The 17,505-nt window shown below is 38.8% G+C and overlaps 1 protein-coding gene across 1 annotated transcript in view; it reads right to left on the bottom strand.

Moving 5' to 3' along the window:
- GABA-B-R1 (gamma-aminobutyric acid type B receptor subunit 1) overlaps window positions 1-17,505 on the bottom strand; it is a 297,561-nt gene that overhangs the window by 48,841 nt on the left and 231,215 nt on the right. Inside the window, exon 14 of the mRNA XM_068225678.1 lies at window positions 9,652-9,908. Coding sequence (XP_068081779.1) covers window positions 9,652-9,908 — 257 coding nt within the window. The remainder of the gene's footprint in view (window positions 1-9,651; window positions 9,909-17,505) is intronic.

Here is a 17,505-nt window from a genome sequence, read left to right as displayed (position 1 = left end):
TCAGTATTACAACAGAAGTGAATATCACCATTCTGTGTTGGTGCCACAAGCAAATGTTATTCTTTGCTAAACCAAATTCTCTTGCAGCCTACCTATTTTCATAGTTTTCTGTATAAAGTATTCGCTTCTGTGAAGCTTGCTTCATATTAAATGCTTTGCTTTCTGTCTTCCGTTTCTTGATTAACACCAAACTCACAAACCACAATGAAGCTTTTATTATCATCAATGCCCACAAAATGCAGTATCGGTAGTAAAATAAAATACAAAAGTGCATGAAGGGGAAGCTAGAACTCAAGAGCAACAAGGTAACCTGAACAGAGAGGAAGTACATGCAGAAGCAGAATGTTAAGCAAAATCTTGTGAGATTGCACACATATGTGCCACTGATTCTAATGCAAACCCCAATTTTAGACACTAAATTTAGCTCAAACAAGTGTACATTAGATTTCAGTAAATAAGGTACTTTCATAAACTTGAGATATGGAAAAACAGCAAGGCAGAGCAAATTTCTTACTAGCTAATATTTGTTTTGGCAACCCCCATTACGTTTATATCATTAAATTTTCTGTTCCCTGTACAAAGAACACACAGAACCAAATGAAATAATGAAATTATGATGTAAAAACCTCCCTTAAAACAATTAAGTTGCATGCTCACTAAGATAAAAAAATTCATGCCCATAGCAGTCAACACAAAAACATTTTATATAATTTTATTACATTTTACCAGTAAGTAAAAAGAATACCACCAAGAAGGAGTTAGAGTCAGAATATCAAAACCTCAAGCAAAGACATACCATCAACATACTTAAAGTTACATCATTTAGCTTCTAAAGTTAAAAACTTCATGGTTGTTCCGTATTGAACTGCGAATCACGCAAGTAATTTTAATGTAAGGAAATCCACCTTTTCAATATATACAAAACTGTTGAACATAAATTATACTACAACATATTTATTATTATGAAGGTACCGGTTTTTGAGAGGTTTTCAATGTCATCATCAGCCTTTCGTAAAACCAAGCAAGAGAATAAATTCATATATAGCAACAATATAAACACACCAGGTAAAATTTGTATAATGACACACAGTTAAAATAGTTTATATAAAATATATGAGGATGGCTACGCGTTGGCGGCGTAATAGTCTTATATTGTCTTGGTACGTAAGTTGAGGCACTTTCTGTGAAGTTGAACTCCTCTCCATAGAGTAAGCTTCTTGGCATGCTGCAGCAAGGTTTCACATTCCGCTTGAACTGAGGAGCCTCGGTCCTACATATCCTAGGACCTACATGTATACTGAAAACCACCTTTCGACGTGCATGGTACAATTTTAAGATAAGAAGACTATGCCACCAACAGCGCTCAGATTATTCCTCAGTGCCACATTTCACTATGAATAAGATACTTATCAAGATTTTAACGTGTTCATTAAGGTTTATCATACCAAAGCCCCACTTTATAGAATATAAGACTATTTATTTATTTATTTATTTATTTATTTATTTATTTATTTATTTATCGTATGGCATATATACATATATACAGAAACAAGAAAGCAAGTACATTATATTTTAATGTCTAAAGATGTTATCCATTCTAGAGCCTCTGTATTGGCCTCTATAAAATCAAACCAACCTCCAGGGTAGGCTCTTCTGCTACACTCCTTTACAATGTGTTCGATGGTTTGAAACGGAGCACCACAGTCACACTCGGGGGATTGTATCTTTCCCCATTTATACATTTATGCAGCACAGACACCATGACCACATCGAATCCTATTAAGGATGGTCCAAGTTCTTCTTGGGAGATCAGACCTCGAATTAGGTGGGAAGAAAGACCAGAGATGTTCACCTGTTTCTGAGATCCAATCTTCCATCCATTGGGCATAGGGGTTGAAATTGTCTTCTGTGAGCTTCTAAGCGAACTTAACTGGCGGATGTCTAGATTTCCACCGGTTCCTCTGAAGGTCAGGAATATTGGAATGGATGGGCAAGTCAGGGTTCCCATTTATCTTGGAGTATTCTCTCAACAGTGCTTGTGCTCTACAGAATGAAGGAGGCATGATGTTGCTCAAGACAGGAAGCCAATGGGTAGGAGTTGATCTTATTACACCTGAAATAATCCTCATTGTGTTGTTGAGTTGAGTGTCCACAAGTTTCACATGGCAGCTGTTGATCCACACAGGAGCACAATATTCTGCCGCAGAGAAAACCAAGCCAAGGGCAGAACATTTCAAGGTAGTTGCAGAAGCACCCCAGGTTGTACCACACAACTTCTGCAGAATGTTGTTACGACTCCTAATCTTTGCTGCTGTATTTACTAGATGTTGCCTGAAGGAGAGCGTCCGATCTAATGTTATACCTAAGTACTTTGGGTAATTATTGTGTCTGAGGACCTTACCGTTCAAAGACACTTGGAGAGTAAAGTTTGCCATTTTGTTATTTAGATGAAAGCAGGACACCTCAGTTTTGCTGGTGTTTGGTTGGAGTCTCCATTTCCGAAAATAGTCACTAAGAATGGAAAGGTCATCAGTTAAAATGTTCTCCGTTTCTTTCAGGTTACTATGACTTGTAGCTAAAGCTATATCATCAGCATAGCAAAATTTTCTAGATTTCGTTGGTGGCAAATCTGATATATACAGATTGAACAGGAGAGGAGCCAAGACTGATCCTTCAGGGAGACTATTGTTCAATCTTCTCAGCTTGCTAGTCCTATTCCCTAGAACAACCTGAAAGAGTCTATTATTCAGCATGTTTCCAATTAATTGTACCATGGTTTTGCATGGTAATACCTGAAGAAGTTTATACAGCAGCACTTCTCTCCAAACCGTGTCATAAGCAGCAGAAAGATCCAGAAAAACAGCAGAGGTTTTCAACTGTTGCTAAAATCCTGCTTCAATGCATGTTGTGAGTGCAAAGACTTGGTCACAACAGCTACGATTCTGCTTAAAACCAGCTTGGTCAATAGGAATATGTTGATTAATTACAATGCTAATTCTGTTGTAAAGTAGTCTCTCAAGGAGTTTATAGCAACAACTGAGGAGAGCGATTGGTCTGTAGCTTTGTGGTATATCTTTTGGTTTGCCAGGTTTCAATATGGCAAGGATTTTAGTCTTCTTAAACTCCTTAGGAAGAACACCTGTCTGAAGCATGTGAATAAAGAAGCACGTCAACCACCTTCTCGCATTCCGTCCCATATTTATGATAAATTCAGGATGTATTCCATCAAAACCTGGTGCCTTACCAACTTTCATGTCCTTTAATGCTGTATCAACCTCATCAATCGTGAAGGCTTCAGAGTACTCGGAAGAGGTTGGAGAGGTACATTAAGTATCCTTAGGTTCTTTTTCACTGTTTTTGTATGTTTTTTATCTTTAGTAACCCTTGAAGTTAAAACAATATGGGAGGCTATTTTGTTTGGTGAGATAGTTGACTTTTCTCTACCTCCTGTTGAGCTTCCTCAAAGTTTTCTCAGTAGGCTCCAGGCTTCTCTACTGGAACGAGAGAAATCCAAGTTACTAACAGTTTCTGTCCATTTCTGTCTACGATTTTCATTCAGACTCCGTAATAGCTCCTCACCAGTCGTATGGGCACCTGTTTCAAGAAAATCTTTGTATAGGGCATCGCTCTGTTCACTATTATGCTGCCAACGCGTAGCAACATACATACATACATACATACATACATACATACATACATACATACATACATACATACATACATACATACATACATACATACATACATACATACATACATACATACATACATACATACATACATACATACATACATACATACATACATACATACATACATACATACATACATACATACATACATACATACATACATACATACATACATACATACATACATACATACATACATACATACATACATACATACATACATACATACATACATACATACATACATACATACATACATACATACATACATACATACATACATACATACATACATACATTTTCATTATAGACTGTTATGCCTTTCAGCGTTCAGTCTGCAAGCCTCCGAGAATTTACTAAACGTCGCCACAATCCTCGATTTGCAACTAGTGTTGTGGCCTCATTTAGTTCTATACCTCTTATCTTTAAGTCGTTAGAAACTGAGTCTAACCATCGTCGCCTTGGTCTCCCTCTACCTCTCTTACCCTCCATAGCAGAGTCCATTATTCTCCTAGGTAACCTATCCTCCTCCATTCGCCTCACATGACCCCACCACCAAAGCCGGTTTATGCGTACAGCTTCATCCATCGAGTTCATTCCTAAATTAGCCTTTATCTCCTCATTCCGAGTACCCTCCTGCCATTGTTCCCACCTGTTTGTACCAGCAATCATTCTTGCTACTTTCATGTCTGTTACCTCTAACTTATGAATAAGATATCCTGAGTCCATAGAGCAAAGTTGGTCTGAAAACAGACCGATGTAAAGATAGTTTCATCTGGGAGCTGGCTTCCTTCTTACAGAATACTGCTGATCGCAACTGCGAGCTCACTGCATTAGCTTTACTACACCTTGATTCAATCTCACTTACTATATTACCATCCTGGGAGAACACACAACCTAAATACTTGAAATTATCGACCTGCTCTAGCTTTGTATCAACAATCCAACATTAATTTCTGTTGAATTTCTTACCTACTGACATCAATTTAGTCTTCGAGAGGCTAATTTTCATACCATACTCATTGCACCTATTTTCAAGTTCCAAGATATTAGACTGCAGGCTTTCGGCACAGTCTGCCATTAAGAACAAGTCATCAGCATAGCCAAAACTGCTTACTACGTTTCCACCTAACTGAATCCCTCCCTGCCATTTTATACCTTTCAGCAGATGATCCATGTAAACTACAAACAGCAAAGGTGAAAGATTACAGCCTTGTCTAACCCCTGTAAGTACCCTGAACCAAGAACTCATTCTACCATCAATTCTCACTGAAGCCCAATTGTCAACATAAATGCCTTTGATTGATTTTAATAATCTACCTTTAATTCCATAGTCCCCCAGTATAGTGAACATCTTTTCCCTCGGTACCCTGTCATATGCTTTCTCTAGATCTACGAAACAAACACAACTGCCTATTCCTCTCGTAGCATTTTTCAATTACCTGGCACATACTGAAAATCTGATCCTGACAGCCTCTCTGTGGCCCAAAACCACACTGGTTTTCATCCAACTTCCTCTCAACCACTGATCGCACCCTCCCTTCCAAGATGCCAGTGAATACTTTGCCTGGTATACTAATCAATGAGATACCTCGATAGTTGTTGCAATCCTTCCTGTTCCCTTGCATATACATAGATGCAAATACTGCTTTTGTCCAATCTGAAATTACCATACCAACACTCCACGCTAATTTTACTACTCTATGAAGCCATTTCATCCCTGCCTTCCCACTATACTTCACCTTTTCAGGTCTAATTTCATCTATTCCTGCTGCCTTATGACAATGGAGTTTATTTACTATCCTTTCCACTTCCTCAAGCATAATTTCACCAACATCCTTTTCCTAGTCCCCATGAGCTTGGCTGTTTGCAACACCACCATGATGATTTCCTTTTACATTCAGAAGATATTCAAAATATTCCCTCCACCTCTCCGGTGATTCCCTGAGATCTATTATGAGTTCACCTGAATTACTCAAAACTCTGTTCATTTCCTTTTTCCCTCCCTTCCTAAGATTCTTTATTACTGTCCGGAAAGGTTTCCCTGCTGATTGACCTAGCCTTTCCAGGTTATTACCAAAATCTTCCCAGGACTTCTTTTTGGATTCAACAACTATTTGTTTCGCTCTGTTTCTTTCATCTACGTACAAATCCCTGTCGGTCTCGGCCCTTGTTTGGAGCCATTTCTGATAAGCCTTCTTTTTACGTTTACAGGCTGCTCTCACTTCATCATTCCACCAAGATGTTCGCCTTTTCCCATCTTTACACACAGTTGTTCATAGGCATTCCCTTGCTGTTTCTACTACAGCATCCCTGTATGCCACCCATTCACTTTCTATATCCTGAACCTGCTTACTGTCTACTGTTCGAAACCTCTCACTAATCATATCCATGTACTTCTGTCTAATTCCCTCGTCCTGGAGAATTTCTACCCCTATTCGTTTGCAGACAGATTTCACTTTCTCTACCCTGGGCCTAGAAATACTTAGTTCACTACAGATCAGATAGTGGTCTGTATCATCGAAAAATCCGTGAAAAACTCGTACATTCCTAACAGATTTCCTGAATTCAAAGTCTGTTAAGATATAGTCTATTATGGATCTGGTACCTCTAGCCTCCCATGTGTAGCGGTGAATAGCCTTATGCTTGAAGAATGTATTCGTAACAGTTAAACTCATACTAGCACACAAGTCCAGCAAACGCTTCCCATTCCTATTAGCTTCCATATCTTCCCCACATTTACCAATCACCCTTTCGTATCCTTCAGTTCTATTCCCAACTCTCGCATTGAAATTGCCCATTAGCACTGTTCTATCCTTGCTGTTGACCCTGACTACGATGTCACTCAATGCTTCATAAAACTTGTCAACTTCATCCTCATCTGCACCCTCACACGGTGAATACACGGACACAATTCTTGTCCTAATTCCTCCAACTGACAAATCTACCCACATAATTCGCTCATTTACGTGCCTAACAGAAACTATGTTGCGTGCAATGGTATTCCTGATAAAGAGCCCTACCCCAGACTCTGCCCTTCCCTTTCTAACACCCGTCAAGTACACTTTATAATCTCCTATCTCTTCCTCATTATCTCCCCTTACCCGAATATCACTTACTCCTAGCACATCGAGATGCATCCTCTTTGCTGACTCAGCCAGTTCTACCTTCTTTCTTCCATAAGCCCCATTAATATTGATATTGATAGCATAGCAATCCTCATATTTTATATAAACTATTTTATATGTGTGTCGTTATACAAATTTTACCTAGTGTGTGTATATTGTTGCTATATGTGAATTTATTCTCTTGCTTGGTTTTACGAAAGGCTGATGATGACATTGGAAACATGTCGAAACCGGTACCTTCTTAATAATAAAAATGTTGCAGTATAACGTATGTGCAACAGTTTTGTATGTATTGAAAAGGTGGATTTCGTTACATTAAAATTACTTGCATGATCATTTAGCTTCATAAGAGCACCTGTGAGCACTTTGGAAACTTGTTTCACTGCATCCCTATGTTGGTCAGAATCAATGAAATTGTGTCTTATGCCTACAAGACTGAATTGTAACCAATTCAATCAGTGATCAAAGTGAGAGGAGAAGAGCACAGGAGACCGATTGGAAGTAAGACAATACTGCCATTAAATTGCTGAAAGGGTCAAAGGGTTGCATGGAAAGTGTCTAGGGCACAATAATGTAGGTGAAAGCAACAGGCAGAAAGTGTATACGTGCATGAATGATTCTGGACATCCGAAAGTAGAGACCCGCATCACGAGTGGGACTCTATTGCTAGAGCCATGCACGGATATAAAAAATAATATCCGCATCCGCACTTCATCCGCACCAGCATCCGTGAATTGCTTTCTGCACCAGCAAAATGGTTATCCATGGATATTGCGAATATTTAACTACAGTATATTACATCCAAGGTCACAGGTTTACCAGGAATTTTCTCTTGCAACAACTACTGACGTACTGACCTTTGTTAATTCCTTCCATTAATCACGGGCAGGAGCCAGTTAGGCTTTGGTCAGATTTACGACTTTATGGTCTCAAGGCTCTTTATATATCATTATTCTCCCATACCAATGTCAACGGTTGCCTAACCATGAGCATAAACATGAGTATACCTGAGAGAAAATCAATAAACGTCATTATTTAGAAATTATCAGCAAAATCATCCACACTGCCATACAGTTTGTATCCACCAAGACACTAACTTCGCAGATATCCGTATCCATGCAGGGCTCTATCTATTGCCAAAATAAAAATATCAATTCAAACCACCACCATTATCTACTGGAAACATAACTAGGTACATGCATACAAGAGCCAACTGTGTAACCTATAAAGGCAAGGTTAGAGAAGAGTACGGCTGTTTAGTTTAGAGGCTTGGGAAATTGAAGACACCAGCCTAAAGTACATCCGTGAGGGTAAAAGTCTATGTGATGTCCTACACAACACAGAGAGAGAAAGAGATCATCAACTGAGGTTGTAACTAATAGTCACCAACATCAGAACCCCTGTGAATCTTAGCTGAATACGTGTTGACATTTTCCCCTTTTCAGAGGTGTCTTGGACCACATATTTCGCTGCAACTGGAGAAAGCTCCTATCCCAAAATTTGATTGGAATTTAAAATAAGAAATCTGGATGGCACAATGGGTTTCCAACTATCATGTCTCCCAAGTTTGGAAAAACTGACTGATGGTGACTAAAGCTCCATAGTCCTTAGTGAATGAGGAAGAGATGTAGTCAGGGTACAACTCCAATACACCTCTGAAAAGAGAAAAATGTCAACATACATTCAGCTAAGATTCACAGGGATTCTGATGTTGGCAACTATTAGCTACAATGGTCACTCATTGTTAGGTATATGTAACTTCGTACATTAGTACATCATTCAATTGGTGATGTTACTTTTGCTTTATGGTAAAGGAGATGTTAAATTCTGGCAGGACAATGGAAGTTTTCACAGAGAACACACAACCAGCAGCTGATAATTTTGAACATTTTAAATATTATGTACAGAAGTATCTCATGGGAAAAAGACATTAACAGTGAAATGGATCACAACAGCATGGAACTTTTTCTCTCTCTTTTATCATGGAACTATGCTCCCTTGGACATGTCATCTCCAGTAATGGGAGTGCTAAACTAGAAATACAAAATAGTGTATCCAAAGAATTCAACTTCTTCTACCAAGTGCAGAATCTAGTGTGGGATAACGCAGTTCATTTTGGAGCAAAACAAACAGTATTCAAATCGTATCGTACCTTCTGCCAATAATGACCTACAGCTTGGAGTGTTGTGTATTAAATGCATGAAACATCAGTATATTACATGCATGTGAAATGAAGTTTCTAAAATCACCTTTGTAGAAGAAGAGAAAGGACAGGTTTAGAAATGATTACATCAGAAGAGACATGCAGGTGAACTCTAAAATGAAGGAAGGATAGAGAACTGCATGGTTGAAATGGTTTGGTCATATAAAGCTACTGCACGAGATGTGGATTCCCAGGCAGTACTTAGAGGGGATGGTGCTGGAGAAAGACTAGTCAGACATCTGGAATGACATGGTTGGATCAGGTAAAGATCTAACAAAATGGGAAGAGATATAGAAAGATTTATTGAGAGAGGTAGTTTACAAAGACTGAAAAAGATGGAGGCATGTAATTCACAAAAATCCCCCCTGGCCTGCTGGAAAGATCCATAGATTATGATGATGATGATGACATTTTTTGAGAGAATATTTAATATTTATGATTATATGCATTCCAAAGTGTAAGTTGATATATGAGGTAGTTATACTGGATGTTAAGCATAATATGTTCTGTTTGAGATTTTGATCGCTACAAGATGCTAATACAGTTCAGCTTTCGGCCAATATCCCTCTTGGAGCACAATTTTTAGATTCTGGAAGTAATGTTACAATAATCCTAAGCTTATTCTTACCTTGGGGACGAAGATCAGAGCCATACTGAGGAAACAGCAAAATATAATGGCAAGTGCCACAAAGGCAAAGCTAGCATCCTGTTGTGAAGCTATCACCATAGTAACAGGGGCAGTGATCATACACAAGACAACCACGTTGTAGATCGACATGCCAACATAGCGGGAGTCGTTGATCTGCTTCACTTTGATACTCCTTGTTTCATAAGCCAGGAACAGTCCAAACAGTAGAACCAGTCCCTTATAGCCGTACATAACGCCTGTAACACCATGGTATAACACTGCTGCATGCTCCAGGAAGCAAAGAAAGTGAAACTGAAAACGAAATTAAATAAAACAAAATATAACTGAAAGAACAAGTTAAAAAACAAGAACAGAAAAAAGATAAAAGAAAGAAAGAACGAAAGAAAGAAAGAAAGAAAGAAAGAAAGAAAGAAAGAAAGAAAGAAAGAAAGAAAGAAAGAACAAACGAAAAAATTATCATCATCATTCAGTCTTCTATACTGTGGTGGTAGAAAGACTCTTGCCTAAAGTTTAAGACAGTTTAGGGGTAGGGGGTTGAGAATCAATGACCTTCAGGGCACTGTTGAAGCTATAGGATGTCTAACAAATGTCTGCTCTACCTGCCTTGAGTCCTGGGCTTTTCTAATCCTTTCTTGTAAAACTAGGCTGATCATGCAACCTACCAGCATTCAAAATGAGTTAAAATTTACCATATTTTGAAACTACAGACCTTTTCCCCTTCCTTACACCTGCCATGAAAAACATTTGAAAAGAAGAGCGGAAAGAGACTCTTCTCACTAAACACACTATAGGGAAGCAACTGGATAATTAATTTTATAGTTATGCCCTCTATTCTCATTTACCTTTTAATTTGTTTCCACAAAACATGTTTTTGTCTGACCTTCATATCTCAGAATAGTAGTAAAGTAACAGAAATTCAAGGAGAAAGGACAGACTTGAAAGACTGATAACGAGATTTCTATGACATGTAATATTTTTATCCTGGTCTCTTTTTACAAATTTAAGATAAATTTCATGAATATGATGGCATGATTTTTATTGGTCGTATAAATGCATATTTTACTATATTTTATCATTAAGTAATAACTAAGTATCAAGAAGTATCAATAAGTAACATTTGGTATATAAGCATATTTTTGGTCATATTACAATACAATAATGTTATTGTTTTAGCCATCCTCCAAGTATTATTCATATGTTCTATGCTGATAATGTCAAGTGATTTTGTTTGTATTTGGTTATTTTCTAGGGAAAATAATTCATATATATTGTAGCTAAACAAAGTTTGAAGGTAATAGGCTTCATGAGCAGTAAGTTGTCAAAATAGAAAGAACGAAACAATGTTAGGAATATGGCCACTCTGCAGCTGGTCAGGCTTCCCTTCCAAACATTCCCTGTTAAGTGTTCCCAACCCCATGGTTGCCAGGTAGAAATTCTGAGCAGTCAGTGACAATGTTAACATAACTGTTAACACACTGGTTGAACAAAGGACAGGTGTGGACAGTATTTTCTCTCTTTCCTCAGAATACTTTTGTCTTCTCTGCAGTGAAGTATGAATTCCATTACATACATTTTTTCTTGTTTTCTAGGGATAATTAATCCAATCTATTCTATTTTGTATGAGGTGAACTGCCTGCTGTGGTTAGTAACAAGCAGTTAATATCCACACACACAAAATTTAGAATAAATTATGAGACAATATTTAAATTCTTTTGCATCATATAGTAATGGTCATAGCGTCTGCCATGCCAACTTGCTATAGGTGGGGATGTCACCATACTGGCCCACCCACTTACGCTTCAACCGCGCCAATCACGTGCAAGACGTAAGTGCTAGACTGGCCCCCTCTCGCTTCTGTCCGTGGTAGCGCGGCAGAGGACTATGGAAATTACCAGACGATTAATCTGGAATCTTCCATCTCGTGAGGTTCCTGGACACATCCAGCATTCGGACTGTTCTGGAAGGACCGGCACAGATATATAAGGGAGGAGTGACTTGCCTGGGTTGCAGTTGGTGTGGTTCAGTCGTGAGCGACTGCCAGTGCTGTGAAGTGTGTGAACTGCCGTGATTGTCAGACTAGCATGCTACAGTGCAGACTGACGGTGAAGGAGAGAACGTGTAGCCATGCGATCTGGAACCTTGTGTGTGAATGTAAAACTCTGCAGTGTGAGAACAAGTGAGAAACTGAGAAAGAAAGAGAGAGAGAGAGATCGCAAACTGTGGTGTATGTTATGAGCGAAAGTTATGTGTAGTCCTGTGTAGTTTAGTGCGAACTGGACAAGAAGCGCTCCGAAGAGATGCTCGCGGTTGTGGAGTCTGGAGTTCGAGGCTCAGCGGTGGAAGTGAGTGCCTTGTGTGCGAACACGATGGCTGTGGTGACACAAATGAATTCTGCTAGCAGCGATGACGGCTCCACCATCATGAAGATGGAAACCCCATGGGACGATGGGATTACTTCCAAGAGAACATGCCGGACCCAGTTCGAGATCGGATCGATGTCCAAGAAGAGATGATATAGATGTTGATTCCCATAGGGAATCTGAAATATTTGTCCTGAATGAGCAAATTTATAATACCAATATAAATGGTCCGTTATTGGACATTATAAATTTTCCAGCTAGCTCATTCACGGTTGCCAGCGTTTCGCCCTCGTGTGCTAGGGTGGGCTCATCAGTTGGTACCTAGCACACCTACCAATACGCTGGCTAGTGCATACCGTGGAGGCCACTGCGTAGGCTAACTGGAGCCACCGGCAGTGCCAATGCACTAAGAGACTTTGTCTCATCACTAAAAATTGATGCCTGCTTGGCCATCAGATGATATAGATGTTGATTCCCATAGGGAATCTGAAATATTTGTCCTGAATGAGCAAATTTATAATACCAATATAAATGGTCTGTTATTGGACATTATAAATTTTCCAGCTAGCTCATTCCCTATGGGAATCAACATCTATATCATCTGATGGCCAAGCAGGCATCAATTTTTAGTGATGAGACAAAGTCTCTTAGTGCATTGGCACTGCCGGTGGCTCCAGTTAGCCTACGCAATGGCCTCCACGGTATGCACTAGCAAGCGTATTGGTAGGTGTGCTAGGTACCAACTGATGAGCCCACCCTAGCACACGAGGGCGAAACGCTGGCAACCGTGAATGAGCTAGCTGGAAAATTTATAATGTCCAATAACGGACCATTTATATTGGTCCAAGAAGAGAGCCGAATATCCGATCGCCGGACTACGCGTACAGAAGATGACAGTACGATGCAGCCCCCAGCCATGTTCGACCTACGAGGAGGTTGTGGGAGTGTTCGACGGGTGCTGCGGTGTCCACCAACGAGAGCCGCCCACTGAGTCCAGCTGCAGGGGAAAACTAAGCGCGCCGCTAGAGCGCCGTGGGTATTCAACGCCGAGATAGAGCGAACAGGAGACGTGATTGTGGGTAAGTTACCCCGAAGTGACACCAAGCTCGAAGCGGCCAATACCTGTGATAAGCTGCACGGCGCTGAGATCCGTCCAGGGAGGATGATCGGCGGGAAGCGGAACTGTAGGATGCTAATTAGTTTTATTAATAATATCACCCATTCAATACATTAATGTTACCTATTCAATACATTAATGAACATTAATGTCATTAATGTATTGAATAGGTGATATTATTAATAAACTAATTAGCATCCTACAGTATAGTATCTTCAATACGGATCCATAATGATATTTATCACTTGCAACGGGAAGCGGAACTACAAGGAGGCTCTGACGATGTCCCAGGAGATGAAGGCAGTGATGGCAACAATACGGCTGGATGGACCCCTGCTAGGAGACAGAGCACCAATGGAAAACGAACCGATGACCAACGAACGAGGATGCCACCTGATCAGGATACTTGTGCGAATTCCACACCCCGTAAGAAAAGGAAATTCAGCAGGGCTAAATCTGGGATGAGCAGACCAGTGCCGTGCATCACACCGGAGGACTATGAAAGCGCTCAAGCCCTGAAAGTAGACATGGGTGTGGACGAAAGGAAAACCACCCAAGTTCCGGCTGCCACGCAAGGACTTGCAAATCGTCATCACCGGGAACGAGGACATCACATGTTACAAATCTCATGACTGGTCTGTATTGAAATGTACATTAATTTAATAATGACACAAAAGTTTATTGAGATGCACCTATTCAATACACATTGGGTTCTTAAAAATTAAGATTTACATCTTGTCATACTAATTTAACAGGACATGTTTTGCCCATTGTATGGGCTTCATCAGCCGTAATCTCATGCCTAAAAGATAAAGATCAGCATCCTGATTACTCTAGTCAAAGTGTTACATACAGAAACATATGTGTTATAAAAATAAGGAAACTTGTGAATTTCTAAATAACAATTACACAATTTAAACATGTTTAAAAATATGTACGAGAAAAATGATTAATTTAGGTGCAATCTTACACTGAAGTCTTTAAAACATTTTTAAAATAGCCAAACTGTCCTTATTTACATGAATGATAAGACAGTCTATGGCTGAAATTAGGGCCTTGAGTTACAAGATCAAAATATGAATGGAATCTGGTTTAAAGGCAACCCAATTTGAAGTCATAGAATGGTTAAAATGAACCTTATGTGGCTTAATCATTTAAAGATGACACTGAATATTCTTGTAGAGAGCTTGTAGTATTATCATAGAGTATACAGCTATGTGACTGATGGAGTTGTTGTTGTTATTGTTGTTATTAAACCCATGTTCTTATTTTTGTTGAAGAAGTGCTTGAAGGTTCACGGCTGAGTGTTGCCATGTGTGTCTTTACTAGCTGATGCGATTGTTTCCTCTTGTACTAATAGTCAAATGGGAATGCTCATGCTTGATATTGGCTATAGCTTGAATGTTGAGAACGACTATTGAGGGATGTGTGGTGAAGAATCTGTAATGTGAGGAGGGTAGAAAGACTTTAAGTTTAAAGAAAAGACGGCTATGTTTGGCAAGAAACGCTGTGTATACATTTACTTACCCTCTCGATTTTTGTGGTGTGAACTAGTTGCCTTTGACGTGTCAGAACAAGTGACACTTGCATTTCTTGTGTTGTATCTGTGTGGAATTAAGGGAGGGGGGTTGGAGGAGAGGAGATGGGCGGAGCGTTAAGCTTACGCGCTGTTGGCTGCGGGAGGTTAGTAGGGGCGGGCACGGAGGGAGTTACCTTTAATGGAATGGTAGGAGCTTTTGCGGATGTTATTTTAAGAATTTTATTTTGATTTAAATTTAGTGATTGTAATCTCGTATAAGGGAATTTTTACTTCGATTAAGTCGTTGAGATTTAGGTTTCTGTTATAGTATTGATCTAAATAAATATAAATGCTTTCTAATTCATTCATTCATTTTCCTTTGCGCACTCTTTTGATAATTGTAAGATCCTGTTCAACAGTTGTAAAATGATGCCCTGTATCTTTCATGTGGGAACTCATGGCTGAGAACTTGTTGTGTTTATTGGCATTGTAGTGCTCTTGATATCTTGTAAAGAAACTCCGGCCTGTTTGATGATGATGATGATGATGATGATGCTTGTTGTTTAAAAGGACCTAACATCTAAGGTCATCAGCCCCCCGGCCTGTTTGCCCAATATACAAATCATCATATTGCGTGCATTTGAGTCTGTATATGCCTCAACTTGAATAGATGCTACTGTTTGAATTGAGAGTGTTATGATTGAGAAACAGGTTGTGGTTAGTGTTTGTTGTCCTAAAGGCAGTGTTGATATTTTGTCATTGTCAGGCATCTTGACCGACATATACATCGATTCAGTAGAACACCACAAAATAACGTCAAAAATTAAAGGACTCAGCCTGTCGCTTAGGTACGTAGATGATTCTTTTGCAATAATCAATAATAATCTTAACAATAGTATCAAAATTTTAGATTTTTTAAACACCCTCGATTAAAAAATCAAGTTCACCAAGGCGGAAGAGGTCAACAGATCCATCAACTTTTTAGACATCACAGTAACACACGATAAGAATACATTTGATTTCCAAATTTTTAGAAAACCTACTCGTACCCCACTAAAAATTAAAAATTCATCAGTACACCCTGACTCCCACAAACAGTTTAATTTACAAAGCCTTAAAAATCCCTTTAACACCTAAGAACCTAAAAACAGAAATCGATTATGTAAAGAATTTGGTGAAATTTAACAGTTTTAAAACAGAAGTAGTTAACCGAATAATCAACGAGATTAAACTTAAGTTAGCAACAAACCTCGTCCCAGATAAACCTAAAAAATCTAAGTTACCACTTTCACCTACAATAATCCAGGTATTTACCAGGTAACAAATCCCTTAAAAAAGGAAAATATCAACATTGCCTTTAGGACAACAAACACTAACCACAACCTGTTTCTCAATCACAACACAATCAACTCAAACAGTACAATCAAACAGGCCGGAGTTTCTTTACAAGATATCAAGAGCACTATAATGCCAATAAACACAACAAGTTCTCAGCCATGAGTTACCACATGAAAGATACAGGGCATCATTTTACAACTATCGAACAGGACTTTACAATTATCAAAAGAGTGGGCAAAGGAAAATGAATGAATGAATTAGAAAGCATTTATATTTATTTAGGTCAATACTATAATAAAAACCTAAATCTCAACAACTTAATTGAAGTAAAAATTCCCTTACACGAGATTTTACCCAACTTGTTACAATCACTAAATTTAAATAAAAGTAAAAATCTTAAAAAAAAAAAAAAAAAAAACACCCACAAAACCTTCCACCATTCCATTAAAGGCAACTCCCTCCATGTCTGCCCTTACCAACCTCCCACAGCCAACAGCGCGTAAGCTTAACGCTCCGCCCATCTCCTCTCCTCCACCACACCCCCGTCCCTCAATTCCACACAGATACAACACAAGAAATGCAAGTGTCACTTGTTCTGACGCTGCAAAGGCAACTAGTTCACACCACAAAAATCAAGAGGGTAAGTAAATGTATACACAGCGTTTCTTGCCAAACATAGCCGCCTTTACCTTAAACTTAAAGTCTTTCTACCCTCCTCTCATTACAGATTCTTCACCACACATCCCTCAAAAGTCGTTCTCAACATTCAAGCTATAGCCAATATCAAGCATGAGCATTCCCATTTGACTATTAGTACAAGAGGAAACAATCGCATCCGCTAGTAAAGACACACACGGCAACACTCAACCATGAACCTTTAAGCACTTTTTCAACAACAATAAGAACAACAACAACAACAACAACAACTCCATCAGTCACATAGCTGTATATTCTATGATAATACTACAAGCTTCCTATAAAAATAATCAATGCCATCTTTAAATGATTAAGCCACTTAAGGTTCATTGTAACCATTCTACGACTTCAAATTGGGGTGCCTTTAACCAGATTCCATTCATATTTTGATCTTGTAACTCAAGGCCATAATTTTAGCCATGGACTTTCTTATCATTCATGTAAATAAGGACAGTTTGGTTATTTTAAAATGTTTTAAGGACTTCAATGTAAGATTGCACCAAAATTAATCATTTTTCTTGTACATATTTTTGAACATGTTTTAATTGTGTTAATTGTTATTTAGGAACTCACAACAAGTTTCCTCATTTTTATAACACATATGTTTCTGTATGTAACACTTTGACTAAAGTAATCAGCATCCTGATCTTTATCTTTTAGGCATGAGATTACGGCTGAAACCATCCCTCAACTCCAGATTAATCTTCTGTTAATTTCCATAGTATTCTGCCGCACTACCACGGACGGTCTAGCACTTAAGTCTTGCTCGTGATTGGCGCATGTCCTGTTAAATTAGTATGACA

This window comes from Anabrus simplex, chromosome 1, assembly GCF_040414725.1.
Source record: "Anabrus simplex isolate iqAnaSimp1 chromosome 1, ASM4041472v1, whole genome shotgun sequence".
NCBI classification, from domain to species: Eukaryota; Metazoa; Arthropoda; class Insecta; order Orthoptera; family Tettigoniidae; genus Anabrus; species Anabrus simplex.
The sequence above is the reverse complement of the archived record's forward strand: the minus strand, read 5'-3'. Positions and strand labels throughout refer to the sequence as shown.